Genomic DNA, 27,909 nt, shown 5'->3' on the forward strand with positions numbered 1-27,909 from the left:
CAATCAATGGGATCTGTGAATGCTTCAAAAACTTTGGCCTGAGTTCTGTTTCTTAATTGCTTTTAAGCAACTGAATCTAAATCATTCCTGTGCCATCAAATGTCACTTTGGACGTGTACAAGGCTCCTCCATTCCTGCCATCCCTGTATATCCTGGGTCGTTCTTTGAGAGTCCTATAAATTCTCTCTCTCTGAGTAGTGTTCAAGAGGGATTCTTTTGGTCTGCCCTTTTTGTATGTGGAGAACTCAAATAATTATATTTATTTGGTTTGCCATATATAAACTAAAAATGTAAGATCTGATCATGTTTGTATTTACTATTTCAAAATTCAAAGTAAAATTTAGTCTTTTAGTCAACAGATTAAGATAAATGGTGGATGTTCATTAATCCAGCATAAAATCCAAGAATTAGTTGTTTGCATCTTTAAAAGACTTTCAGCCAAGATTTACTTTGAAATATCAAAACAGTTTTAAATGTTACATTTTTCAATACACTTTTATGCTGGATAAATATATTTAAGTTAATTTTTTTTAAATGAACCACTGCATTTACTGTGAAATCTTAAATCAGGTAACTGTTCAGGGTTATATCCACAACAAGCTACAAGTTTGCTATACTGCTCTGATGCGTCCCAATAGAATTATTTTTTAATTATTTTTTTTTTTTTTTGCAAAAGGTTTTGGACATCTGAATTTTTTTTTTATTACAGTTTTATCAACTAAGTTTGGAAGTGAATCGAGGACCATTCTCTGGCATAGTTTACAACTTTGCAAGATAATGTAGATTAAGAATCCCTCAGTTGGAAATAAAAAGTGTAATTTCAAAAATATAAATAGAAACCTCTTAATGCTAGCAAGCTCAATAACTTTAAAGTCACAAGCTACGTCCTTCTTTCTGGGCAAAGTTGGAAGGAACTGTTTAATCAATGCAAAGCACAGATCATACTTATTTCCCTCTTTTCCCACAAGATTGCTTCAGAAGAAACGGCCCAGCAGTGACAGGAGTCCCTGGATTCAGCATCTTGTTGACTAGCATTTGTCAGAACTATTTTTAAAATTTGTAACACATAAAATAAAAAAAGGGCTATTGAGGCTTGTTGGTGACTTGTGCTGATATCCAAGCCATTTCACTTGGCCAAATGTTTCAGATCATTTTCAGTGTTTTCCTTCCCACCCAAAAGCAAACTAATACAGAGAGACCTGGCAATACTGTTTGATGAATACTATGCAATTCATTTACTAATGGTATTTTTTAAATGTTGGAAAGCCACTTAGAGATTTAATATTAAAAAAAAACAAAATGGGATTTACTGTTCAGTTAAGAATTTGCTAATCAGAAGAGCTGAAAAATCATACTGATGTAGGGCTCAATCTTGCATAGTGGTGAAGTATGTTGGCATTGAGAGAACTCGAGCATCTTACAGCAGAACTGAGCACTTGGGAGGATCAAATCCATATTACTCAATTATGCGCTAATATTAAGCCAGGGTAAATCCAATTCAGGGTCTCAAATAAATAAATAAATGAAGCCCAGCAGCTTTCTTAAAACCATCACTTGGCATGTGGTTTGTCTAAATCTATAAAGAAATGTAGGATATGGTACTGTATTTGTGTTTTTAATATGGGACATATTCTTACCTAGCACAGAACTTGAGACTTTCCCCATTAGATACCCTTATGTTCTCTTGGGGACTTAAGCAAACCTTACTCAGCCTGCTTTTTATTTTATTTGGCAGTATCAGCAGACATCCCCAATGTGTGTGACTTTTAAAAAAAATACTATTTTATTTCTCTAGCCCATACACAAGTGCTCTATGTTTCTGCATAGTTGCTACGTATTATTGTCATATACATAAGGAGTCTCTGGCACTTTACAGCAATGACAAACACATATCCTGCCTTAAGGAGTTGATAGTCTGAGGTCCCAATTCTGCAGATATGCAGGTAGATTGCTTTGTGCACCAAGGATTTATTCATGAACTCAGTAGAGATTTTCCCCCCTATGTAAAGTTACTCACATGCTTGTTTATAAGTTTGTAACTAAGGCCTTGTCTATGCAAAAAATGATAGTGTGCCAGTACGATTAAAGTGATACAACTCTCCTTGTTTAGATGCAATTATATTGGTATGAAAGTGCTTATACTTGTATAGTTTATTTCCATACCACGTGAAAGGAAATAAGCTATACTGGCATAAATGCACCTTTACACTGGTATAGCTGCATCCACATTACAGATTGTACCAGTATAATTATTTTAGTTTATAAATATCCCACACGCCTAATTGAAATAGTTATACCAGTACAAAATCTGTGTGTGGATGAACTTTCTTCAGTACAGTTGGTTGGGTATAAAGAAGGTCAGAGTTGTGGGGCTGAGAGCAGGATGAGTCTAAAACAAGTGGTCAGATGCAAAAGAGATGGGTAAAGCTGTATGGGAAATGGAAAAAAAAGTAGACTACATTTTTAGATTTTTATAATTGTATTTATATCAAACACTCATGAATAGTCAGTTCTTCAGATTACAGTGCTGGCTAACAGTTCCCCAGCACTTGTAAACCCTCCCTGAGCTCTTTCTTGGGGCAGTGCGACTGCTTTTTCTCAACACTGAACTGCATCTAATGGTCCAAACTAGGTTGAAATGAACTTCATTTTTCACTGCAGAAGATGTGAGACATTCTTTTTAGGTGACAAATCTGAGGAACTGTCTCAGATTGAGGTGTCAATAGAGGAAGCTTTGGAACAAATTGATGATAAATTAAACAATAAGAAGTCACCAGGACCAGGTGGTGTTCACCCAAGAGTTCTGAAGAAACTCAAATATGAAATTGCAGAACTAATAACTGTGGTATGCAACCTATTGCTTAAATCAGTCTCTCATCCAAATGATTGGCAGACAGCTAATGTAATGCTGATTTTGAAAAAAAGAGTCCAGAGGTGATCCTGGAAATTACAGGCTGGTAAACCTAACTTCAGTACTAGACAAAATGGTTGAAACTATAGTAAAAAACAGAATCAGACAGTGCCAAGCGCGTGCTTCGGGCGGCAAGCTGCGGGGAGCGCTCTGCCAGCACCTTGAGGGCGGCAGGTAGGCCGCCTTCGGCGGCTTGCCTGCAGAGGGTCCGCTGGTCCTGCAGCTTCGGTGGACCTCCCGCAGGCGTGCCGAAGGCAGCCTGCCTGCCATGCTTGGGGCGGCAAAATGCCTAGAGCCACCCCTGGTCTACACTGTAATTAGATAACCGTGGCTGGCCCCTGCCAGCTGACTCGGGCTCTCAGGGCTTGGGCTGCGAGGCTGTGTAATTGCATTGTAGACTTCCAGATTAGGATGGATCCCATTGTGACGGGTTGGATCACAGAAACCCCCTTGGGGCTGCCAACTGGTGTGCCAAGACTACTTCTGTCCCTGCTTTCCCTGCCAGGCTGGGACTCCAGCACCCTGTCTTGTTGAGCCGGACACGCCTGTCTGCTCCAACCCAGACCCAAGGTCTGAACCACGTGCCCCAAAGCTACAGACTTAAATGAAAGCAACTTGAGAAGTGTTCCTGTCTTTAACACTCAGATGCCCAACTCCCAATGGGGTCCAAACCCCAAATAAATCGGTTTTACCCTGTATAAAGCTTATACAGGGTAAACTCATAAATTGTTTGCCCTCTATAACACTGATAGAAAGATATGCACAGCTGTTTGTCCCCCCAGGTATTAATACATACTCTGGGTTAATTAATAAGTAAAAAGTGATTTTATTAAATACAGAAAGTAGGATTTAAGTGGTTCCAAGTAATAGCAGACAGAACAAAGTGAATTACCAAGGAAAATAAAATAAAACACACAATTCTAAGCCTAATACAGTAATAAAACTGAATACAGATAAAATCTCACCCTCAGAGATGTTTCAATAAGTTTTTTTCACAGACTGGACGCCTTCCTAGTCTGAACACAACCCTTTCCCCTGGTACAGTCCTTGTACCAGCTCAGGTGGTAGCTAGAGGATTTCTCATGATGGCTCCTTTTTTGTTCTGTTCCACCCACTTATATATCTTTTGCATAAGGCAGGAATCCTTTGTCCCTCTCTGGGTTCCCCCCTTCCTTCTAAATGGAAAAACACCAGGTTAAAGATGGATTCCAGTTCAGGTGACATGATCACATGTCACTGTAAGACTCCATTACCCACTTGCCAGCACACAGGTATACAGGAAGACTTACAAGTAAAACAGAGCCATCTACAGTCAATTGTCCTGGTTATTCGGAGCTATCAAGATTCCAAACCACCATTAATGACCCACACTTTGCATAATTACAGTAGGCCCCCAGAGTTATAGTTCATATTTCTAGTTTCAGATACAAGAGTGATACATTTATAGAAATAGGATTACCACACTCAGCAGATTATAAACTTTGTAATGATACCTTACAAGAGACCATTTGCGTGAAGCATATTTTAGTTACATTATATTCACACTCAAATTCATACTTCTATAAGATCATATAGAGTGCAACGTCACATCCAGACACCTGCGAGGTGGGCCTCAGAGCTTGGGCTGAACCATTGGTCTGACCAGCATTGGTCCAGTATGGCCGTTCTGATGTTAAAACTGTTAGACTCTCCTGCTATGAAATTTTAGTGTCCAAAAAATGCTTAATATAATAAACCTATATTTTGTTTACCTCTGCATTTTGTTCCTGCATACTTCCCTGCTACTGCTCTAAAGTTACTTTAAAGCACATCTCATTCACAGAACAGAACCATTCACTTTCCCTTCATTGGGAAAGCCGAGGACCAGACCTGTCCAGGACAACTTAAAAGGTATTGTCAGGGCTCCAAACATATACTTTTCCTTGGCTTTACCACTAAAGAATTTTATCAAACCAAATTATTCTACCTCTGATAAAAGGGAGAGATGCAGGAAAAGTTAACCTTTTGAATTGTAAGTTGTTAATGAAAATGGCTCCTGAAAAGCATCTATATTTTATGGGTTTCAGAGTAGCAGCCGTGTTAGTCTGTATCTGCAAAAAGAACAGGAGTACCTGTGGCACCTTAGAGGCTAACAAATTTATTTCAGCATAAGCTTTCATGGGCTACAGCTTACTTCTTTGGATGCATAGAATGGAACACACAGACAGGAGATATTTATACATACAGAGAACATGAAAAGGTGGAAATATGCATACCAACTGGAAGAGTCCAATCAATTGAGATGAGCTATCAGCAGCAGGAGAAAAAAAAACCTTTGAAGTGATAATTGAGATGACCCATAGAAGGTGTGAGGAGAACTTAACATAGGGAAATAGATTCAATTAGTGTAATGACCCAACCATTCCCAGTCTCTGTTTAAACCTAAGTTAATTGCATCTAATTTTCATATTAATTCGAGTTCAGCAGTCTCCCTTTGGAGTCTGTTTTTGAAGGTTTTGGGTTGCAAAATTACCACCTTCAAGTCTGTCACTGACGGGTTAGAGAGGTTGAAGTGTTCTCCCACTGGTTTTTGAATGTTTTGATTCCTGATGTCAGATTTGTGTCCATTTATTCATTTGCATAGAGACTGTCTGGTTTGGCCAATATACATGGCAGAGGGGCATTGCTGGCACATGATGGCATATATCACGTTGGTAGATGTGCAGGTGAACGAGCCCCTGATGGCGTGGCTGATGTGATTAGGTCCTATGATGGTGTCATGTGAATAGATATGTGGACAGAGCTGGCATCGGGCTTTGTTGCAAGGATAGGTTCCTGGGTTAGTGTTTATGTTGTATGGTGTGCAGTTGCTGGTGAGTATTTGCTTCAGGTTGGGAGGCTGTCTGTAAGCGAGGACTGGCCTGTCTCCCAAGATCTGTGAGAGTGAGGGGTCATCTTTCAGGATAGGTTGTAGATCTTTGATGATGCGCTGGAGAGGTTTTAGTTGGGGGCTGTAGGTGATGGCTAGTGGCGTTCTGTTATTTTCTTTGTTGGGCCTGTCCTGTAGTAGGTAGCTTCTGGGTACTCTTTTGGCTCTGTCAATCTGTTTTTTCACTTCAGCAGGTGGGTATTGTTTTAAGAATGCTTGAAAGAGATCTTGTAGGTGTTTATCTCTGTCTGAGGGATTGGAGCAAATACGGTTGTATTTTAGAGCTTGGCTGTAGATAATGGATCATGTGGTGTGTCCTGGATGGAAGCTGGAGGCATGTAGGTAAGGATAGCGGTCAGTGGGTTTCCGGTATAGGGTGGTGTTTATGTGACCATCGCTTATTAGCACAGTAGTGTCTAGGAAATGGACCGCTTGTGTGGATTGGTCTAGGCTGAGGTTGATGGTGGGATGGAAATTGTTAAAATCATGGTGGAATTCCTCGAGGGCTTCTTTTCTGTGGGTCCAGATGATGAAGATGTCATCAGTGTAGCGCAAGTAGAGTAGGGACGTTAAGGGACGAGAGCTAAGGAAGCGTTGTTTATAATTCACAAAGGTAAAGTCATGATACATTGCGTACTTTAAATAAAATCATTACAGTAATGAGATGGATGTAGCAATATGACTGTTTAGAAGTGCACAATGAGTTTGCAAGTATGGTACAGTATGAAGAAAAAATACTTGCTAGAAAAACACATCATGACACCAGAGAGACATTGCATGAAACAGCTAAACGGAATTTTTAGTAAACTCTGTTTAGTTGTTTTGTGCCATACCTTTCTGGTGTCGTGATGCATCTTTCTATCAAGTACTTCTCAGAGAAACTACCGGTTAGGAGCAATGCAAGGGATAACACATTTCATTTATGAAGAAAGAATATAGATAATGAATAATCTTCTGGGAACACTTGGCTTCTGAAACAGAAATTTTAACTCCCCCTTTTTAATTTATCTTTTAGTTCAGGAAGCTAAAGATACTATGCACTTTTTAAATTGGGAATGCAAATCTCTACAACATCATAACTACCCTTTTAGTTCCCCTTTAACAAAAAGATCTATGTAAAATAAGAATATAGATTAATTATGTTCTCAGCAACCTGTTCTGAAAGCGGTGGCTAAAGAGTTAATACCTCTTTCATGATATTGTACTTTATTAGTTTCCTTTTTCTTTATGTGTTATAGTCTCTGTGGTATTTATCAATTATATTTTAATTAATCAAATACATTATATTTATATAATGAACATATGATATACATATTTAAGTCTGTGAGGGGGAAAAAGCATCGAGAAGCTGGTTGAGGTCTATGAATAGTGGAGACGAACGTCTGATAGCCAGTGAATGCGGTAGATATGAAATAGATCTCATGGGTCTTTCAATGTTACATGTTACATGTTTTCTCTTCAAGGGATGCACTAAAAATGCGGCTGCTTGGATAAGAAAACTCTTCCTCTTTCCCTTCAGATTGTTAGTAATCAGTAATTACGTACAATATAGTAGGTTTCCCCACCCGCCCAAGGCTCCAGTCAAGATTGAGACTTCACTGCGTTGGGAGCTGTACAAACACAGCAGGAGAGACATTGGAGTGCTTAAATAAAACCACTTACTAAATATTTTCTCGCACTAGTGCCTGGCTTATAAAGTGTCTCAGTGGTCTTTTGCATAACAAACTGCTGTCTAGAGGGAAGCCTTCTAGAATAGCTTTCAAAAATGCAAAAAGCACTCTAAGACCTCAAATAACTGATTTTATTCATGCAGAGAAAAAACAAAAGACTGAGTTTGTTAACAGCTCTTCCCCTTTAGCAAGAAGAACTTTTGTTAAGACAAAATGTAGCCTCTTGGTATTAATATGAAAAGAATTGTCTTGGATGTAATGCTTGTTGTTTTCTTTCCATGTGTGCAGGATGTTTTTGCCATGAAGAACCCATTTGTGACAATGGGACTGATCACAATTACTAGAAATTTCTTTGCTCTGAAGACCTGGCAGCTTTTTAAGATGCCTTCTACCTTTGGTCTAAAAGTAATCATCTGAAATAGTCCAATTTTAAAATAACGATGGTGCCCTTGAAGCTATCAGTCTCTTCTGTTATGCAGCCTACAAGTTTAATAGACAAATGATTACAGAATAAGCAGTACAATAAGCTTTTCTACATTGAGACATTATTTTCTATTATTGTTAACAGTCAAGAAGCAGTTTGCCAACTGACTGAAGGCCGCAAGAATCTAGTGTTGATTTGTATTGTAATGGAAAGATACTTCTGTAAAGTGGCTAGAAGATCTGGGAGTTGAACATTTAATATTCCTGCACTCTCCAGCCTACTATAATGTCAGAAATGAGTACCAACTGGACAGCCAACCTGAGCTTTGGAGCATCTACAGATCCTCATGAGCCAAGAACTGGACTCTCTAGAACAGGGCACACCATAGTGGCTGTTTTCCTTGGATTTATCTTGGTATTTGGCTTCTTGAATAACTTGATCGTTCTCATACTCTTCTGCAAGTTTAAAACCCTGCGCAACCCTGTGAACATGCTACTGCTGAACATCAGTGCCAGTGACATGTTAGTGTGCATCTCTGGCACCACACTCAGTTTTGCATCCAACATCCACGGCAGATGGATTGGAGGAGAGTATGGTTGCATGTGGTATGGCTTTGTCAATTCCTGCTTTGGTAAGAGTTTAAAGATTTTGTCTTACACTATTATTTGTAACATGGTGGATGTGGAAGGTGTATGTGTACCATCTGTGCGACTAGCACAGTTCTAAGACTTCCGGGTTTCTAAGACCACACATACCACTTTGGATTACATACCCCTGCAGTATTTGATGTAGTCATGCTCCCATGCAGCATAATTTCACCAAATGTGGCCTCCCTAGCCCCAAACTGATGCTCCACTGGTGGTAAACATCCAAGGCAGCCATCTTCCACTGGGCAATTGCCACGTTATCACAGTGAGGTGTCAATAGTAAAGTGGCAGTGTATAATTAAAGTGTATTTTTAGATTGTCTGTCTGAAAATAGATTCTCAGCACTAAGACTGTCTTGTTTTTCAAAAACATATATCCAGGTCAGTTTGTCATCTTGCTCTGCCTGTCAATTCTGTTTTTGTGAGCCACCAAGGTATTGAAATATACAAGAATTCTGTTCTCTGGATTACTTGGAGATCAGGTTTGCTGTATACTTTATGTAAGGGGACTGTTGTCCCCTTACTAACATTCAGTGGGGGTGTTTTTGTTGGCTAGCTCCCAGTACTAAAAGAATGCGGAGAGGCCAATGCTCCAGGTCAGCCTGATTGACAGGGCTGGCAGGCTAATCAGGGAGTCAGGAGACAGGGCGGGTCTCATCCTCTGTGTGAGCTGGAATTGCCTGGGTCAGACAGAGTGGGGCCAACCTAAGGAGAAAGCAGGGGCCCAAGCTGAGCTGGGGAGCAGAGCTGGGCCAGCCAGAGGGGCCAGAAAAGCAGCCCAGGAAGCAGGTCAGTGCTGGGAGCAGAGCCACGGAAGCAGCCCACAGAGCAGACCTGTGCTGGGAGCAGGGCTGCAGCCACAGAGCCAGAGACACAGCCCAGGAAGAGCAGATCCTGTGCTGGGAGCAGGGCTGCAGCCACAGAGCCAGAGACACAGCCCAGGAAGAGCAGATCCTGTGCTGGGAGCAGGGCTGCAGCCACAGAGCCAGAGACACAGCCCAGGAAGAGCAGATCCTGTGCTGGGAGCAGGGCTGCAGCCACAGAGCCAGAGGCAGGGGCGGCTCTACGTTTTTGGCCGCCCCAAGCAGTCATGCCCGGGAGGCGCCCCCAAGCCGCGGGAGCAGCGGACCTCCCGCGGGCATGACTGCGGAGGGTCCGCTGGTCGCGCGGCTCGGCTGGACCTCCCGCGGCTGCGGGTGGTTCGCTGGTCCGGCGGCTCCGGTTGAGCTGCCGCAGTCATGCCTGCGGGAGGTCCAGCCGAGCCGCGGAACCAGCGAACCGTCCGCAGTCATGCCTGCGGGAGGTCCACTGGAGCCGCCGGCCGAGCGTCCCCTCCGCAGTCATGCCTGCGGCAGGTCCGCTGCTCCCGGGGCTCCGGTGGACCTCCCGCAGGCATGATTGCGGCAGGTCCGCCGGCCCAGCCTGCCGCCCCCCCGGGAAAGGGCCGCCCCAGGCGGGTGCTTGCCCCGCTGGGCTCTGGAGCCGGCCCTGGCCAGAGAAGCAGCTCGGGGGCTGGAGGCAGAGCAGCAGCATCAGTGCTAAGGCAAAGTAAAGCTGGAGCTAGAACAGTGGAGCTGGGGCTGGAGCTGGAGCAGTCTGAAGCTGGGTGCGGTGAGCAACTGGGGCCAGCCAAGGTGGGACCCTGGGCAAAGGGCCCAGTGCAGAAAGACACCCCCAGCCCAGGGTCCTTGCAGGCCAGACTAGGAGGGGGCTCTTAAACCAATCGGGAGCTGATGCTGGGAAGAAGGGTCCCACCACCCAAAGCCCGGAGGTGTGTGGCCGTCACCAAAGCAAATGTCCAACCTGCAGCATCCCTGCAGCATAGCCAGGGCCTGAGAAGAAGACCTGGGACCTACAAGGAACAGAGACTGCACTGCCCTGACATTCCAGAGACACTGTTTGTAATGTTCCCTGCCACAGAGTGGGGTGATGTGTTTTCTTTAACCTTTCCCATTTTTCCTTATTCTTTTTTAATTAATTGTTTATTAAATAACTTGTATTTGTTTAAATTGTATGTAATGATCAGTGGGGCAGGGAAGTGTCCAGTGCAGCGAGAGCACCCCGGAGTGGGGACACCCTAGCCCCTGTCTTAGGTGACCAGAGCTGGGTTGGGGGCCGAGCCCCCCAGGAATCCTGGGCCCAGCTTTGTTGAGGTTACGAGAACTCTGCCAGACAGGAGAGTGGAAGGGGAGGCCTCAAGGGCAGGGAGGCCTCTGGGTAAAAGAAGTGGGAGCGAGGACTCAGATCTTTCCGCTAGCCCATTTCACGGGGGGTAGTGCAGAAGCCAGGAAAGCTCCCCACAATAGCGGGACCATTCCCACGCTTACATTTAGTACCCAATCTGGTCACACAAATATATTAGATATATGAGCCTTGTGCCACTTCGGTTCAGCCTACATACGTGCACACCAAATCCTCCACTGTCCTGATTTTTGTTACTACTGGAGCGTCTGAACAGGAGATTTGAAAAATTCATTCTCCCTCCAGTTCTTTTTTGGGAAATAGATGGGAAAGAATAACTTCAAGATGTATCCCCCTCCTTATAATTTAGCTTATTGCTATCATTCGGGTGGGGAGGGGGGCAGGGAAGCTGAAAGAATAGATTAACATACACATTTAAGGGATTAGCAAATGTACATGCAAGTGACATTTGTAGTGCATTTGGCATGTCAGGTCTCTTATCTGTTACCAGCTCTTCTGTTGTGGCACTGGAAATAAAACAGAAATAAAAGGATGTCTTAGTTATAATCTGCTACTGTTGCTCTTTTCACTCAAAAGGAAAACAGAGACAAAACTACATATTGAACAGTTTTTCTAGATAAAAGGAACTGATTACATTAAAATTTATCTAAATAGCCAAACTAGTAGTGGTAGAGTTGGGGAGGAGTCACTCTGCTCATATTTAAAGTTACTGTTTATGTGTAACCCCAGATTTACTCTTGTGCTCATGAGAGTTCCCGATGCACTCTCAATGTCAAAAGGACAGTTCTGCAGGAAAATGTCTAAGAGCTCGATTAATTAACTGTGGTTACCTACAACAGGCCTGATCCCATCAGATGTTGAATAGAGCTGGTCATGAATGTTCAAAATTCACAATTTGACAGTTTTTCCATTGAGATTTAGAATTTTTGGGAAAATCAAACAATGTATGTGGGGGGTGATATCCACTCCAAATTCAATTTGCCTTGCAACTTTGCCTACCTCACTTGCATTCTGCCCACTGACCTCCAGCTTCTGGGGCAATTTCTGACATTTCAGTCTGCTGGGCAGCTTCAAGCAACTGTTATTTAAATAAAAACACCCTCTGACCTCACACCCACATCATTCAGGCAAAGACATATTTCCTTCTTTCCCAAAATGTATGTTTTATTTCCCAAATTTAAACCTCCCAAGGAGTAGGTCTAAGGCAGGGATCGGCAACCTTTGGCACGCAACCTGCCAGGGTGCTTGCATCCACAGGTTCGGCTGATCGCAGCTCCCACTGGCCGCAGTTCGCCGCTCCAGGCTAATGGGGGCTGCGGGAAGTAGCGCGGGCCGAGGGATGTCTGGCCGCGGCTTCCTGCCATCTCCATTGGCCTGGAGTGGCGAAGCGCGGCCAGTGGGAGCTACGATCGGCCGAACCTGCGGACGCAGCAGGTAAACAACCCGGCCCAGCCTGCCAGAGGGCTTACCCTAGTAGGCCGCGTGCCAAAGGTTGCCGATCCCTGGTGTAGGCAATAGATCCAAGGAAGCAGTATTCCAGAAAAGGTCACGATGGAAAATCAGAAATTAGCATTTTTTTTTAATAGTTGGAAGTTATTGGCAACTCCTTTGCTGTTACAGAATGTTTCGTAAATTATTTCACCAATTTAAAGGACAGTGATGTGCTCCTTCAAAGTAAATCCTGTAGTGAGAATTTTACATGATTACTTATCACCTCTTTATTTTGCATTGTACAAACTAAGGAGCTCCATGGAGGTCACATCCTATTGACATCTGTGATACTCATTGGGGCAGGGACAATTTTGTTCTGTGTTTGTACAGCACCTAGCACAGTAAGATCCTGGTGTATGACTAGGGTTTCTAGTTGCTATGGTAATATAAATAATAATGATGCCACTCAAGACTCTGTCCATGCAGAGCTTGTTGCAGGAGCAAAGTCTTAATTCTCTTCTGTAGAAAGGTGTCACAGGGTTCACGCACCACATCTTGCACTTCCTCCTGGCAGCTCTGAGGATTAGCTCTTGCCAGACGCTGCCTCCTCTGGTGGTGTTTCTCCCCATCATCTCTTTCAGCCTGGTGCCCCTCTCACTCCCAGAGCTGCAGCTTCCTGTTTGTGGCTTGGTCCTCTGGCCAGATCACTAAGGTCCTCTCCTTCCGGAGGAATCAAAGTCCTTCCAGACCAGCTGTCCGGCTGGCATCTCCAACGTCCTGCACCACTTCCCAGTGGCTGGTGTCGTCAGACTTACTGGTGTGGTGCTCTGCTCTGTTTAATGTTAACAGTTGGCTGCGTGCATGTGTTCCCTCTGTGTGCTTCCCCGGCTCTGCAGATCGCTGGCACAGCAGACCCCAAGAGAACCCTCAATGACCACTGACTCTGATAAGGTACGAAGGCACCCGGCCAGGTTTATTGCCAAACGAAGCACAGTAATAGTTTCCCACAGACTCTACAGGACATACTACGAATATGTGCCCCCTGACAATGGACCAGCTCAGTCAGTGGCGAAACTCTCCACTGCCCCCTAGGCTGGCAAAGACACCACCCCAGGGATGCATTCTTATACACAGGTACGAACAAGTTACGCATCACTCCTGACGTATTGAGGTGCAACCCCTCTACATAGTAAGGTGCCGCCTCTCACCTTGTACATGTTGGTTTGAACAAAACAACTGTCCATCATATTACCCTTTTGCCCCTGTCTTTAGGATGGATCAGACTGTTCTGGTACCATCCTGGCACATGTTTATATTACTAGTGCTTAGCACCTTTAAGGTATGTGTTTAATTGCAGCATCAGCCTTCTTGCCAGCTTCTGTGAGCAGGGCCTGCCTCTGGCTCACAGCTTAACTTTGCTTTATGTGAGCAAAGTCTTGACCATTACTTTAGTTCAGGCCTTAGGCCTCATACGGGGCCTCTGATATAAGGGCTTATGCTTCAGGGCCTCATCTTACCACAGCTGGTAGGGGAACCCAGGCCCACCCTCTAGACTGGATTCCAGCCCAGGGAACCTGTAATAACCAGCCAAGGTCTGTATGGTCCTATCCCTTGCCACTGTTTTCCTGAGCTTCCCCCTCTATCTGGGTTTGCCAGCCCAAGCTCCCTCCTCCCAGGGAGTGACCATAGACTATGTCCTAACAACCTCTTTCTGCTCACAGCTCTGGGCTTTATATGGGTCCCTCCTGTTCCAGGTAAGCCCCTTTCCAATTAGTGACCTGCTGCCTGTCTTCTTCCTCAGGTACAGCCTGGGCAGTTAATTGGCCTGCCTAGCCACTTTAATCGCTTGAGGCTTTGTGTGGGGTGGGCACCCATCACAAAAGGGTTCGATCCTGCAAGGTTCTAAGCATCCTCAATTCCCACTGAAGTCAGCTAAGATTGCTTAGCATCTTGCTGGTTAGCACTCAGACTGTGGTTTAAAGGATGCTTGTTATAAACAAGTCTGAAATGAAGCATAACCAGCCTTATGTTTCAGAAGCTTTAGTTCCCTGGCTAGCCTAAAAGCTCTCCTTTCTGAGTGAGTAAACTTGACTCTCTCTTGCACTTATATGCCTGTAGTCATCACTGTGACCTAAATAAGTTTTCATGGGTGGTAGTTTCTCATTAAATATACATTGCTATTTTAAACTAATGAAGAAAAATGATGACAACCAGTGGGAGTGCAGTTCAGGTGCTTACAATACCATTATTTTTATGATGCCACTTCCCTCACACCCCCAGAAATAATATTAAAACCTGCAGGGGCTAATGTACTTTTAAAATTTCAAGAGAACAATGTTAAAATTGGTGCTTGCACTCAAAACACTTAGGTAAACACAGCTTATAAATAACAGGGCCTCTGCTTGGACATAGTTTAGAAAGCCAAAATGCTTTTGTCCCATATTACTTTAGGACCACAAATGTATGGGGACTCTTGATCAGAGAGGTTATTTTACCTCTGTACTTGGCACTGGTGGGACTGCTGCTAGAATATTGTGTCTAGTTCTGGTGTTCCCAACTCAAGAAGGATGTTGATAAATTGGAGAGGGTTCAGAGAAGAGCCATGAGAACGCGCAAGGGAGTAAAACACATGCCTTATAGAGATAGATTGAGCTCCTTGGGTCCATTTAGTTTAATAAGGAGAAGGTTAAGGGAACAGTTCCCTTGGTGCCTACGTTTTTGCCTCTGAGCATGCGCACAGCTGCCTCCCTCTAAGTGTCTGGACACCTGTCTCCTGCCAAAACCCCAGGGTGACCCACAAAGCGAGGGAAGATAGGCATTCCTCCTGCCTATGTTGCACTTGGGGCCAGATCCAGTAGGCTTGCTTAGAAGCTGCTTAACTGATCAGATCCCATTCAAAATCTGGCTGGAGAAGTAGATGTGGTGGGGGTGGTGATAACTAACTCATTCTGCCTGCCAAATTCATTGTCACAAGAAATGCCTTAGGTGGCTAAGTTGCCTGATTCCAGGAGAGCGGCTCCTGGTTATAGATCACTGGCAGAGATAGGTACCTCCCTGCAGTCCAGACTTAGGGTATGTCCATACTGCAAAAAAGACCTGTGGCAGCAAACATCAGCTCATGCTATGGGGCTAAAAAATTGCAGAGTAGACATTTGGGATCAGGCTGAAGCTGAGACCTTCTCCCCTCACTGAGGGTATGTCTACACTACCTGCCAGATTGGTGGGCAGCGATTGATCGATTTATCGCGTCTAGTCCAGCTGAAGTTGCGTAACTTAGCTCGATCCGCCCCCTAGTGTAGACCAGGCCTGAGTTTAAGAGCCTGGCTCCAGCCTGAGGTTCAATGTCTACACTGCTATTTTTAGTCATGCAGCACAAGCTTGAGTCAGTTGACCTGAGCTCTGAGACTCGCTGCTGCAGATCTGTTTTTGCAGTGTAGATACTGAACTCAGTGAGAGGGCTGGGATTTAAGACATAGCCCTCTCATCGCCATGAGACAGCAGTGGGTGGGTGAGATTCTGTGGCCTGCGTTGTGCAGGAGGTCAGACTAGATGATCATAATGGTCCCTTCTGACCTTAAAGTCTATGATTCTATCTCCCATGGGCTAGCTTAGGTAGTTCTGTGCCTAGCATGTTGACTTTGGCTTTTGTGGATTGCAATCTAAAGTGACTCTCTCTCCCCATTCATTGTAAAGGGCCCCTAGGTGCCTACCTCAGGCTTTGTGGATCGCAGTGTTGTTCCTGTGATTTTTCTAGGCACTTGGAAGTTTGGTGATGCGACACTCAGGGTCACATCTCCTAAGCCCCTTTGTGAATTCAGCTCCTGGTGAGGGTGACAAAACAATTTCCGCTTGATTTTGTTGTAACACAAGCAAACACCACATACAACTCATGTAAGCCCTCTCAGCACAGTTATTCGTGTGCCTCTAAGCCTAATACATGTTACGTAGTCAGAGAGAAAAAGTAACACTGACACCACACAAAATAGTCTCTTACCAGTTTAAGCACCTGATCCAGCAAACCCATACTTACCTTAGTATTTACTCACGCGAGCAACTCCTGGAGGATGGGTTTGGAGACTTGGGCTGTGCATATGTTGAAACAGGTTTGGTAATTTTGTAGGACATTCTTTTTTATTTAAAAAGAATGACTAATTCTAGAGTAAGGCTGACAGAATGAAAATACCCATTTAATAATACTAACGCAGTGACTAATACTACGGCCCTGATCCTGTACATTTCTCCACGTCTGGGTCCCTGCACCCCACATGGAGTCCTGTTGAAGTCAATGCAGCACCATATAGGTGCAGGGCTCTGTCTATGGAGAGGAACTGGCAGGACTGGGGCCTATATTAGTATATCCTGACCACTGTGCTTATTAAAACCATTTTTACATCTACATGTGAAGCTCTGATCCCCGATTGAGACCTGGTGTCTGGTGACCCTTCTTCCTCTTAAACTTTTACTGTTCTCTCCCCATTTTTCCTTTTCATCACATACTTTCCTGTTCAGAAGGCCCTGTTCCAGGACATTGGATGCTGTTACTTTAGCATCTCTAGCTCCTATTGACAGCTTAAAAATATGGAATATTTGTCTAAATATGAACGTTCAGTAACTTACCATTTATTTCCGAGAGAAGATAACTCACAAACCTGCTTTAAAGCCTGATCCTACATCCACTGTACACCAAAACCTCCCCTTGGCTTTATTCAGAGAGTTTGGAATGCATAAGAGCTGGGACTTTAATTTGTACCCATGGGACATATAGCTGGGGTCAGAAGACGGGAGCAGTCTCCTGGTAGCACCTTGTGTAAGTTTGTAAATCATATGGTGTAGGAATGGTGCAAAGCATTATAGCCTACAATATTTATACCGCACTGTTTGAAATATTAATATTGAATACTCATTCATCAATAGGGTAGGGAGTTGTGGGTGAGAGGAAGTGTCCCCATGTTAGGATATATGATCATTCTCTGCCCTATTGCTACCTTTCAGATGACATTTATCAGCCTTTTTTTAAAAAAAAGGAAATCCTTGCTGATGCCGTGAGTTGTAGCTGTTCCTGCTAACATCATTATGCTCAATGTGCCTCAAGCACAATGGCCAGGTCTCTGTTCATTGTCAGATAGCTGTTGTGAGCACTGTCTGCTCTACCTGGTTCACAGCCTTTGGGAATCATGAAAACAATTGTCCTCATTTTGATAGAGGAAGGTCTGGTCTACTTATCCACTGCCAAACAGCATGAAGACATACAAACAGTTAAGGGTGGCATGCAGTGGCGGATTAGCCAATGGGGCCTGTACCCAGGGGCCTCGGCCAATTGGGGGGCCTCGAAAAAATAGGCACCCCTGCATCCTGACCCCACTTTGCCTGCCCGGAACGCCTGCCAGGGAGCGGAGGAAGCCCCTGCGCCCTGACTCTCTCCATGGCAGGAACGCTGGGCAGGCAGGGGAGCCCCCGCACCCCAATCCCACAGAAGTGCCGGGTGAGCAGAGCGGGGCAAGCCCCTGTACCCCGACCCATTTCCCTGTCAGAAGCTCCAGGGGTAGTGAGGAAGTGGGGAGGCACAGGTACGGGACTGCAGGCAGAAGGGGTAGGGAGGGGCCCCCACTTGCTCTGGCCCAGGACTCCACAATACCCTAATCTGTCTCTGGTGGCATATAGTCTTTTTTTCTGTGCATTGGAAGTCATCGAAACACAGTAGCACAGAACGAGTAAACAGGGCAGTTGTGCTCAGTCTGTAATGTAGGTTAGGCTTCCTGACTGATTGCTAGCGGTTGTCTCTGTGTTGCTGTCATGTTTTGTAAAACGTGTTCAGTCCATGTTGTCTGACTTAGGATATGTCTACACTACGGAGTCTAAACACAACCACATAACCCCATAGTGTAGATGCAGCCTACACCTATAGCAGGGTTTTTTTCACTGCCTCCTCTCATTCTTTCGGTGACATAGCTGCGTCTACACTGGGGGTTATTTCAACATGGTTACTTCGGTCAGGGATGTGGATTTTACACACCCCTGACCAATTTAGCTGTGTCAACTTAACTTTTAAGTGTAGACCAGGTCTGTGTTCCCTCACACAAGCAACAGAACACAAAGCCCTGTTCTGTACTTGATACTCACTGAAATGGAGAAACTCATGGTATTGTTGCATGTTTTAGGTACCATTACCTGGTCATGTGTGATGGCCATTTTTGATTGATTGCTTGCAGCAACCAGAGCACACATCTATATTGCGTAGAGAAAATATGTAAACAACATATCAGATCACAGCTAGCTGAAAGGGGCTTAGGCTGAGACAATGACAATCTAGGATTTCCTGCAAAGTTATGTTGAATATGAGCCAACTATAAATTGTCATAGTTGTCAGCTCTCTTTAAAAAGATGGAACGTTTTTTCTGGTGAAATTAGGTTTGATCGGTTGCATTTGATAGCACTGATCCTTAATCTTAGTACACAATGTGAATGCAGGAAATGTTGTGCTTTATGTCAAACATGCTGTATTCGTGGCCTAATGTTGATGAAATGAAATGCTGAGGCCAACCGTGTCTTTAATCCAGCGGTCGGCAACCTCTGGCATGTGGCTCGCCAGGGTAAGCACCCTGGCGGGCCGGGCCAGTTTGTTTACCTGCCGCATCAGCAGCTTCAGCCGATCGCGGCTCCCACTGGGTGCGGTTTGCCGTCCCAGGCTAATGTGGGAGGCGGGAAGCCGTGGCCAGCACGTCCCGCGGCACTTCCTGCCTCCCCCATTGGCTTGAGATGGCAAACCGTAGCCAGTAGGAGCCACGATGGGCCGAACCTGCCGATGCGGCAGTTAAACAAACTGTCCCGGCCCGCCAGGGTACTTACCCTGGCGAGCCGCGTGACAGAGGTTGCCGACCCCTGCTTTAATCATTTAACTTACCTATGAAGTAATGTATTATTGAAATATATTAGGCCAAATCCTGTCTTCAGTTAGAACTCTGCATCCTCATTGACATCCAGGGGAGTGGGTGGGTATAAGTACAGCCAGGAACTGTATGGTAAAATGTACTCTATATACTCAGGCAAAAAAACCAAAACAAAACAAACAAACATGGGGGAGTTCTCAACTGCTTATCATGAAAAGCTATTCATTTTCTTTGATTTTAGTAGCCTCAGATCTTCTTCCACCTGCTCTAGCACCTCCTAATTGAAGGTCATTACAATCACTTTCCTACATTTTGTAAAAGTTAAAAACATTTAATGCAGCAATCTCTGAAATTTGCCAATAAGGAGAGACATTGCCTTTTCTCTGCCTATTTAAATTACAATTAATTAGGCAAATGGCTCCTTCATAATGACTGATATATATTTTCCATTACAGTTTCTTGTAGGAAATGTTTAATTAGGACACAGACGTTTTCCAGACCGCTAACCAAACTAATCCTTAGAGAATGCTTAGAGAATGCTCATAGACAATCATTGATTCAGTGATTCCAAATAATTACATGACCATATGCAATAATTAAAATATTTAAGATTGTCCAACTTCTCAGCCATAAGATATTTCTCACGTAGAGCTAATACAGTTCTGCCTGTTAATGTCTGCCAGTGTCCTCAGTAAGAATACTTCCTGAAATGAAAAAATACTTTGCAAATTTTTGTATTGTTGGAGAAAAGTGGGGGCTTCTAGAATGATGCATCTAAATTGTTTAGATTTGTATTTTCCTAAACATCGAAAAGGGACCAACATTACAGGGGAAGTATCTTCCAAACACACTTACTCCGTAAATGGCTTGTGAATCAATAAACCACAGCTCCTATTGATTCACAAGCCATTTATCATCTTTGTATATTTCACAGCCAATAGAAGCGCTACTTAAATAATCTATACCCCTGCCTCGTAATCAGAAATTTTCTGGATTATTGAACTAATGTGACCTCTTTTTGCTTTAATCTTTTCCATAATTGACACTGATGGGATGCTATTGATTGACTGGACATGCTAGGGAGAGTCACTCCGGGGGCAGCTGCAATACAGTGACGTCCTTGTCCTATTTTTAATTTTAAATGTTCATATTCCATTTCATTTTTATGGACCCTAAGTGATTGTGGATCTGGTTACTCAAGAGACCACCTCTTTCCCAGTGCCACACAACCTCAGATGAGATCAATGGAGGTACCTGATCTAGAGAGCCTTTGATATAAATGAGAGGGATCTGTGGTAGGGTATTTGCCATGACTGCTACTTGACTTTGCAATATGTTGGCCCGTCTGGTCTGTTAGAGCCACATTTGTTAGTTTTCTGCAATCATCCCAAAGCCCATCCTTACCCACCTCCCTCCTCCAGGCTTTTGGTGAGGTCTGGGTCAGCAGATTTATTGTTATTATCCTCATGGGCTCAATCCTGCAAGGTGCTGAGCCTTCAACTTCAGCTGACTTCAATGGGAGTGTGGGGTGCTGAGCATCTTGCAGGATCAAGCCTTATATTTACTATTGGTGTCACATTGGATGAGCAATCCCTTTATTTTAGATGGCACAGGTAGTACTGCTAACAGTTAAGGTTGTCCAACCCTTCCTGTATAGATCTCTGGTTTCAGTTGCTTATAACTTTACCAATCTTTAACTGGTTGGGCTGCAGTTTTCCATGCTAGGTGCCTGCCTCAGGCTGAATAGTTGTAAACCTCTGAAAAGAAATCAGTTTGCACATGCTCAGAGGTTTCTTAGAGACTCCCATTTTTTACTATTTACCATGTTCTTGCTCAGACATTTCAGCTATACAGTCAGGAGCAGAGACAACATGTAATTAAGGGATTAATCACGCCACACAGAGAGCAGTTAGTCAAAGTGGCACAAGTCTTCAATCAACCAATAGTCTGAAATTTGTTTGCATAAGCTGGTTGGATAATTAAATATATTTGTAAAAATCAAAACCTATTTTGAACAATTCATGAACAGAAAAAAGAAAGCTAAGTAGATAGCATAACTTTTTCAGAATTAATAATTAAACTGTCTTTTAAAATCAGCACTAGCTCATGGCTCTTCTTAAAATATATATGTAATTATTTATAAGGTTCAAAACCATCAGTTACTTCTACACTTCTGGGTTTTGCCTGGGCCTGAAGCAGAAATACTGAAATGCCACTGAGGGAGCACATCCTACTATACTCGTAGTGTATTTGGAACTAGAAAATAGTGTACTTTTATGAGATTTCTAGAACATGCAGCTGTGGGTTGGTATTGACTTTGGATATGCATTTAAACTGTTACTCAAACTGAAGCTTGTGAGTTTCACGCCTCACTATTATATACAGAACTGATAATGTGCATGTTAGTGGCCTTCTGAGTTCTGCCTACTATGTTAACAGGGGACCTTGTTAAATTCACCTAACTAATAATCCTAATGAAGTTAAATAATTAATTAGAGCTCCACACAGCAGCAAATGTAATACAGACTAGAAACTAGCATAGCAAAGCTGACAAGTTACATATAAACCCTCTCAGAGTTCAGCATTTCAGTGAGGAGACATAAGTGGTTTTATTTTCTCTCGGTGGCTTTAATGTCCATATAGTAAAAAAGTCAATTGTAGTGAATACGTCTAGGACTTTGATTGTAGAAGCAGCTTTTCCCCAAGTCAGCTACAATTAAAACGTTCTGTTTGGTCTGTACAGGCCTTTGGTAAGAACTCCCCATGACGCAGCCTTAATTCACCAAAAGATTTGCTGAGTTTCACAAACCACTTGGTAAATCCTGGCAGAATTTTCCAAAGGAAGAGTGTGGAGTAGCATGGAGCATCTCAGATCTTAGACTGAGGGCTTGGCTACACTGGAGAGTTGCAGCGCTGGCGGAGGCTTTACAGCGCTGCTACTTAGTAACTGTCCACACCTGCAAGGGACATCCAGTGCTGCAACTCCCTGGCTGCAGTGCTGGCTGTACACCTGGTCTGCTTGGGGTATAACGCGTGCAGCGCTGGTGATCCAGCGCTGCTCGTCAAGTGTGGCCACACACCAGCGCTGTTATTGGCCTCCAGGGTATTAGGAGATATCCCAGAATGCTTTTAACTAAATCTCTCTTTGTTTTGTTATGATGCCTCTCTTTGTTTTGTTGTGAACTCGGGGCTCCGGGAGCTGCTTATCTAAAAAACAAACACAGCTCTTGTTTGCTGTGATCCATCTGTAACTGACTGTGAACAATCAATTGAGATAACCCACTACCTTGCTGTGAATGAGGCAGGCAGGGGGATGAATGTCTACAGCTTGGTGTTTGTTTGAGGAGAGAAACAGCGGGGGGGGGGAAAGGGAGGGGAGAAAGGGAGTCAGTTGGAAAAGCTGCTTATCTGGTCTGCAGGCTGTTTGCAATTAAGAATGAATGAGGGGTCGAGGAAATGTTCAGATTTTGCAAGGCAGGGAGCTGACACACAGTGTCGGTTCCAAAAATCCACTCTCTCTCTCTCCCCCGCTCCCTGTTACACTCCACCCCACCCCCCTCTTTTGAAAAGCACGTTGCTGCCACTTGAACGCTGGGATAGCTGCCCATAATGCACCACTCCCAACAGCGCTGCAAATGTGGCCACACTGCAGCGCTGGTAGCTGTGAGTGTGGCCACACACCAGCGCTTTCCCTACACAGCTGTACAAACACAGCTGTAACTCCCAGCGCTGCACATCTGCAAGTGTAGCCAAACCCTGAGTTGGAACAGTCACAGCATCAGCTGCAGCAGGAGCAGGTGGTAGAGCATTGTACAGTAGAACCTCAGAATTACCAACACTTCGGGGATGGAGGTTGTTTGTAACTCTGAAATGTTCATAACTCTAAACAAAACATTATGGTTGTTCTTTTAAAAGTTTGCAACTGAACATTGACAGATTTGAAACTTTACTATGCAGAAGCAAAATGCTGCTTTCCCTTAATTTTTTTTAGTAATTTACATTTAACACAGTACTGTACAGTGTTTGCTTTATTTATTTATTACTTTTTGTCTCTGCTGCTGCCTGATTGTATACTTCCAGTTCCAAATGAGGTGTGTAGTTGACTGGTCAGTTTGTAACTCTGGTGTTTACAACTGCAGGGTTCTACTGTCCTGCGAATATTCCTGTAAATGTAGATGTATTGCTTTTACATGAACTTGTGAGATGGGAAGACTGCAGCAGAGGAATCGGTTGATGGTATGCCAGGAAAAAATGTCAGTCCAGATTTAAATAGACTTTTTGTAACACCCTGTTGTATACAAACACTTTATGACACAAGAAATAAAGCAAAGGATTAAACATTCTTCATAGTGAGAGTTGACAGAGGAAGTTCTTTGTGAAATTTTGCCTGCATTGGACAGAGCACAACTGATAGCTTAAAACTGAATTTGAGGATGAGCATAAGTAGGACTTTGTGTTCTTTAGGACTGGGACAGCTCATGACAAAACCACTGAGATATAACGATTAATGGTAGTCTGTGGAGGCGGATCATTGTCCCTAGCTGTCCTACTGTTATCATTTTAAAGGTACAATATATTGTTCATTGTGAGGGAGCCTGGAGTGTAAGGGTATGTCTACACTACAAGACTATTTCGAATCAACTTAATTCGAATTTGTGGAATCGACCTTATGAAGTCGAAGTTGTGTATCCACACTAAATACACTAGTTCGACTGTGCGAGTCCACAGTAACGGGGCCAGCGTCGACTTTGGAAGCGGTGCACTGTGGGAAGCTATCCCACAGTTCCCGCACTCCCCGCTGCCCATTGGAATTCTGGGATTTCCCCCCAATGCATGCTGGGGGGAAAAATGTGTCGAGGGTGGTTTTGGGTAACTGTCATCATTAAACCGTCAATCACGCCCTCCCTCCCTCCCTCCCTCCCTGAAAGCGCCTGCGGGCAATCTGTTCGTGCACTTTTCTGCTCAGTGACAGCGCGGGTGCCACAGCACTTTGAGCACGGATCCCACTGCAGTTATGGCCGTTGTCAACTCCTCGCACCTTATCGTCCACCTCTTCCACAGTCAGCTGCTGAGAAATAGGGCTACTTTTCAATGGTGCTGCGAGCACTGGTGGACCATGGGGGACGTTTTACCAACATCAACGTCGGGTGGCCAGGCAAAGTTCATGACGTGCGTGTTTTCAGGAACTCTGGTCTGTTTAGACGCCTGCAGGAAGGTAGTTTCTTCCCAGACCACAAAATAAGTCTTGGGGATGTGCAGATGCCTATAGTGATCGTCGGGGACCCAGCCTACCCGCTAATGCCCTGGCTCGTGAAGCTCTGTGCAGGCGCCTTGCACAGCGGCAAGGAACTCTTCAAGTACCAGCGAGCAGTGAGCAGCGTGACCTGTGACTGTTCAGTTTCTTTACAGAGAAGCTGAACCTGCCCCTGTTTCTTTACCAAGTTACTGTTGACTAGCATCTGCAGTTACATACCCCGCCCACCCCGCTTCCCCAACTTCCAACACACATTTAAAAATAAAATACATGTTCCACTGTAACTTTACAAAGGTTTCTTTATTGATGACTTTGCGTTACAGGGTTGAAACTGGGACACGGACTGTGCTGGGTAGGGTGTGCAGTGATGTAAAGACTGCCTGTAAACTCGAGGAATGACAGGCTCCTGCTCCCAGAGCGGTCTGCAGTGCCGGACTGGATGTTTCAACGGAGCCTGCCATCCCTCCTTTTTGGGACTCTGTGTGCGGGGGCAATGTGGCCTTTTGGCGGGGGAGGACGGATACAGATTCCTCTGCTGCGTGGCTCTGTGGTCCAGGACAGGGACCGTTGCATGAGATCTGTAACCCCCCTCCCCCACTACAAAGTCACGTACCCCCCCACCCACACAGAACCTGCAAACCACCTCCCATACTGACCAGGGTGCCTACTGACTGCAGTGTGTGTGTGACCTGCTGCTGATCCTGCCTCCGTGTCTGTACCCTGGTAAAGGTGATTGTCCTGTCCAATTACCAACCCCCTTCCCCCCCTTCAAACACAGTCTCCTCTAAAAGAACATGACGGAAACAGTAATTAACAGAAAAGTATTTTTTATTATCAACTAGACAGTTAGGGGATGAAACTGGGATGGGAGCTTGGGTGAGGCGGGAAGGAAAGGACTTCTCAAAATTTAGGGTATGAGAGCTTTTGGGTACTTGAGCACTCTGCTGGGGTGCAGTGACAGTTTTCACGGCCTGTGGCGCCCCTCCTTCTGGTTATTTTGGGTGAGGGGGGTATGGGACTTTGTGGCGGGGGAGGGCGGTTGCAGATACACTGCAGGGGGGCTCTGTCCTCCTGCCTGAGGTCCTGCAGAACATGCACAAGGCGCCGGAGCATGTCCGTTTGCTCCCTCATTAGTCCAAGCAGCGTTTGAGTCGCCTGCTTGTCTTCCTCAAGCCACCTCTCCTCCCGTTCGCTGTGTGAGCGCTGGTACAGAGAGAGGGTCTCCCTCCACTGGCTCTGCTGGTCCGCCTCGTCTCGGGAGCACCCCATAAGTTCAGCGAACATCTCGTCCCGTGTCTTTTTCTTTCACCGCCTAATCTTTGCCAGCCTCTGTGAGGGGGATGCTGTGGCAGGTCTGGAGACAGTCGAAGCTGTGTGATGGGAAAAAGGGAGTGAATTCCTTGCAAAGATACATTTTTGCGAACAATGAACACAGTCTAGTCTGTCTCTGTGAATTCTGGGTTGAGATCCCAGTGCCTGATGGGGCAAAAACCATTTTCGCGGGTGGTTCTGGGTAAATGTCGTCAGTCATCCCTTCCTCCGGGAAAGCTACAGCAGACAATCATTTCAAGCCCGTTTTCCCTGGATTGCCCTGGCAGACGCCACAGCGTGGAAACCATGGAGCCTGTTTTGCCTTTTGTGCCTGTCACCGTATGTGTACTAGATGCCGCTGACAGAGGCGGTCCAGCAGCGCTACACAGCAGCATGCTTTTGCTTTTGCATGACAGCAGAGATGGTTATCAGCCATACTGTACCATCTACCATACCATAAATTGGTAATAAGATGGTCATGGTTACCAGTCCTTTTGCACTGCACCATTTGCTGCTGTCATAAGTGCCCCTGGCTGCTCTTAGCCAGGGGCGCAAAAGCCAAAATTGGGAATGACTCCCTGAGTCAATCTCTCCTTTTTGGTATCTAAAAATAGAATCAGTCCTGCCTAGAATATGGGCAAGTGTACTAGAGAACCACTGTATCAGAGAACCAGAGAGCACAGCTGCTCTGTGTCAGATCCTGCATAGATTATGAGCTGTACGCTATTCACAGGGGGTGCTCCTGCAACATCCCCACCTGTTCATTCCATTCTTCCCCCAGCCTTTCTGGGCTACCATAGCATTGTCCCCCCACTTGTATGATGAAGTAATAAAGAATGCAGGAATAAGACACAGTGACTTGTTAGTGAGAAATGAGTGGAAGGCAGCCTCCAGTTGCTATGATAGTCCAGATAGGACATTAAGGAGTGTGGAGGAGAGGAGCCCAGCATCCTGCTGCTAGTCCAGGGGCAATTGAATCTTTTCTTTACACATGAAGGGTGGGGGCTGATGAAGCTCAGCCCCCTGTTGCTATGATGAAGACGGTTATCAACCATACTGCACCATCTACCATGAAAAATTAGGTGCACTTGACATTGGGGGACCTGACAGATGCTAGTCGGCATGGTTACCAGTCCATTTGCACTGCCCCATGTGCCAATAGGCTGATGATGACGATGGATATCAGTCATATTGTACTGTCAGCCACCCATGGCAGTGGGGGGAGCAAGGATATTGGTGTTGAGTGCTGCAGCATCGCATCTATCTGCAGCATTCAGTAAAGATACGGTGACATGTAAAAGAGTCAACAGAGGATTGTTTTCCCTTTCACTTCTGGGGGTGGGGGGGTGCGTAAATTGCCGAGCTATGCCCTGACCCACCGCGGACACTGTGTTTGACCCTAGAAGCATTTGGAGCTCAGCCAAGAATGCAAATGCTTTTCGGAGACAGCAGGAACTGTGGGATACCTTGCGTCCTCAGTCCCCCCTCCCTCCATGAGCGTCCATTTGATTCTTTGGCTTTCCGTTACGCTCGTCACGCAGCAGCGTGCTGAGTCTCTGCTATGCCATCTGTCCGGAGATTTTTTAAAAATACTTTGGACCAGGCGTAACATTACAGTAATTCCCCTAATTAGATGCAGGAGTCTCCGAGCGAGATCACCCTGAGGACGGTCACTGAAGGAGATAGAGAGCGCATGCTGCGTGAAAGCCAGCACAAACCAGGGCCCTATGCAGCCGTGCTCGGGGAGGCAATGCTCCCTGAGTACCTCATGAAAACCTCGCATGGAAAAGTGTGCTGCCACGGAGCACCCAAGAAGGCAGCTCTCCCCAAGAACCTCTTGCGGAGGCTTTTCAATTACCTCCAGGAGAGCTTCGTGGAGATCTCCCAGGAGGATTTCTGTTCTATCCCCATATATAGAGAGACCTCCTTTTCACATATTTCAGATTCCTGTTATATTAAGAATAAAAGTTTACATGGTTAAAGCACTTACCGACTGCTCCTTCCCCTGATTCAGGATCCGGGTTAATGGCCGGGGAGGGTTGGTAGGGGATCTCCGTGACGGTGATGAAGAGATCCTGGCTGTCGGGGAAACCAGCGTTGTAAGCGCTGTCGCCTGCCTCGTCCTCCACAAACCCTTCTTCATCTTCCCCGTCCGCGAACATTGCCGAGGAACTGGCCGTCGACGCTGTCCCATCGTCAGAGTCCATGGTCACTGGTGGGGCAGTGGTGGCAGGCTCCGTAGCATCCGTTTGCCGCTTTGATTTT

General features: G+C 45.1%; 1 protein-coding gene across 1 annotated transcript in view; it reads left to right on the forward strand.

The window, feature by feature from the left end:
- Positions 1 to 8,083: 8,083 nt before the first annotated feature.
- LOC123364566 (pinopsin-like) overlaps positions 8,084 to 27,909 on the forward strand; it is a 141,349-nt gene continuing 121,523 nt past the window's right edge. The window contains exon 1 of the mRNA XM_045006795.1: positions 8,084 to 8,544. Coding sequence (XP_044862730.1) covers positions 8,199 to 8,544 — 346 coding nt within the window. The 5' untranslated portion in view covers positions 8,084 to 8,198. The remainder of the gene's footprint in view (positions 8,545 to 27,909) is intronic.

The sequence above is a fragment of the Mauremys mutica genome, chromosome 1 (genome assembly GCF_020497125.1).
Source record: "Mauremys mutica isolate MM-2020 ecotype Southern chromosome 1, ASM2049712v1, whole genome shotgun sequence".
Taxonomy (NCBI): domain Eukaryota; kingdom Metazoa; phylum Chordata; order Testudines; family Geoemydidae; genus Mauremys; species Mauremys mutica.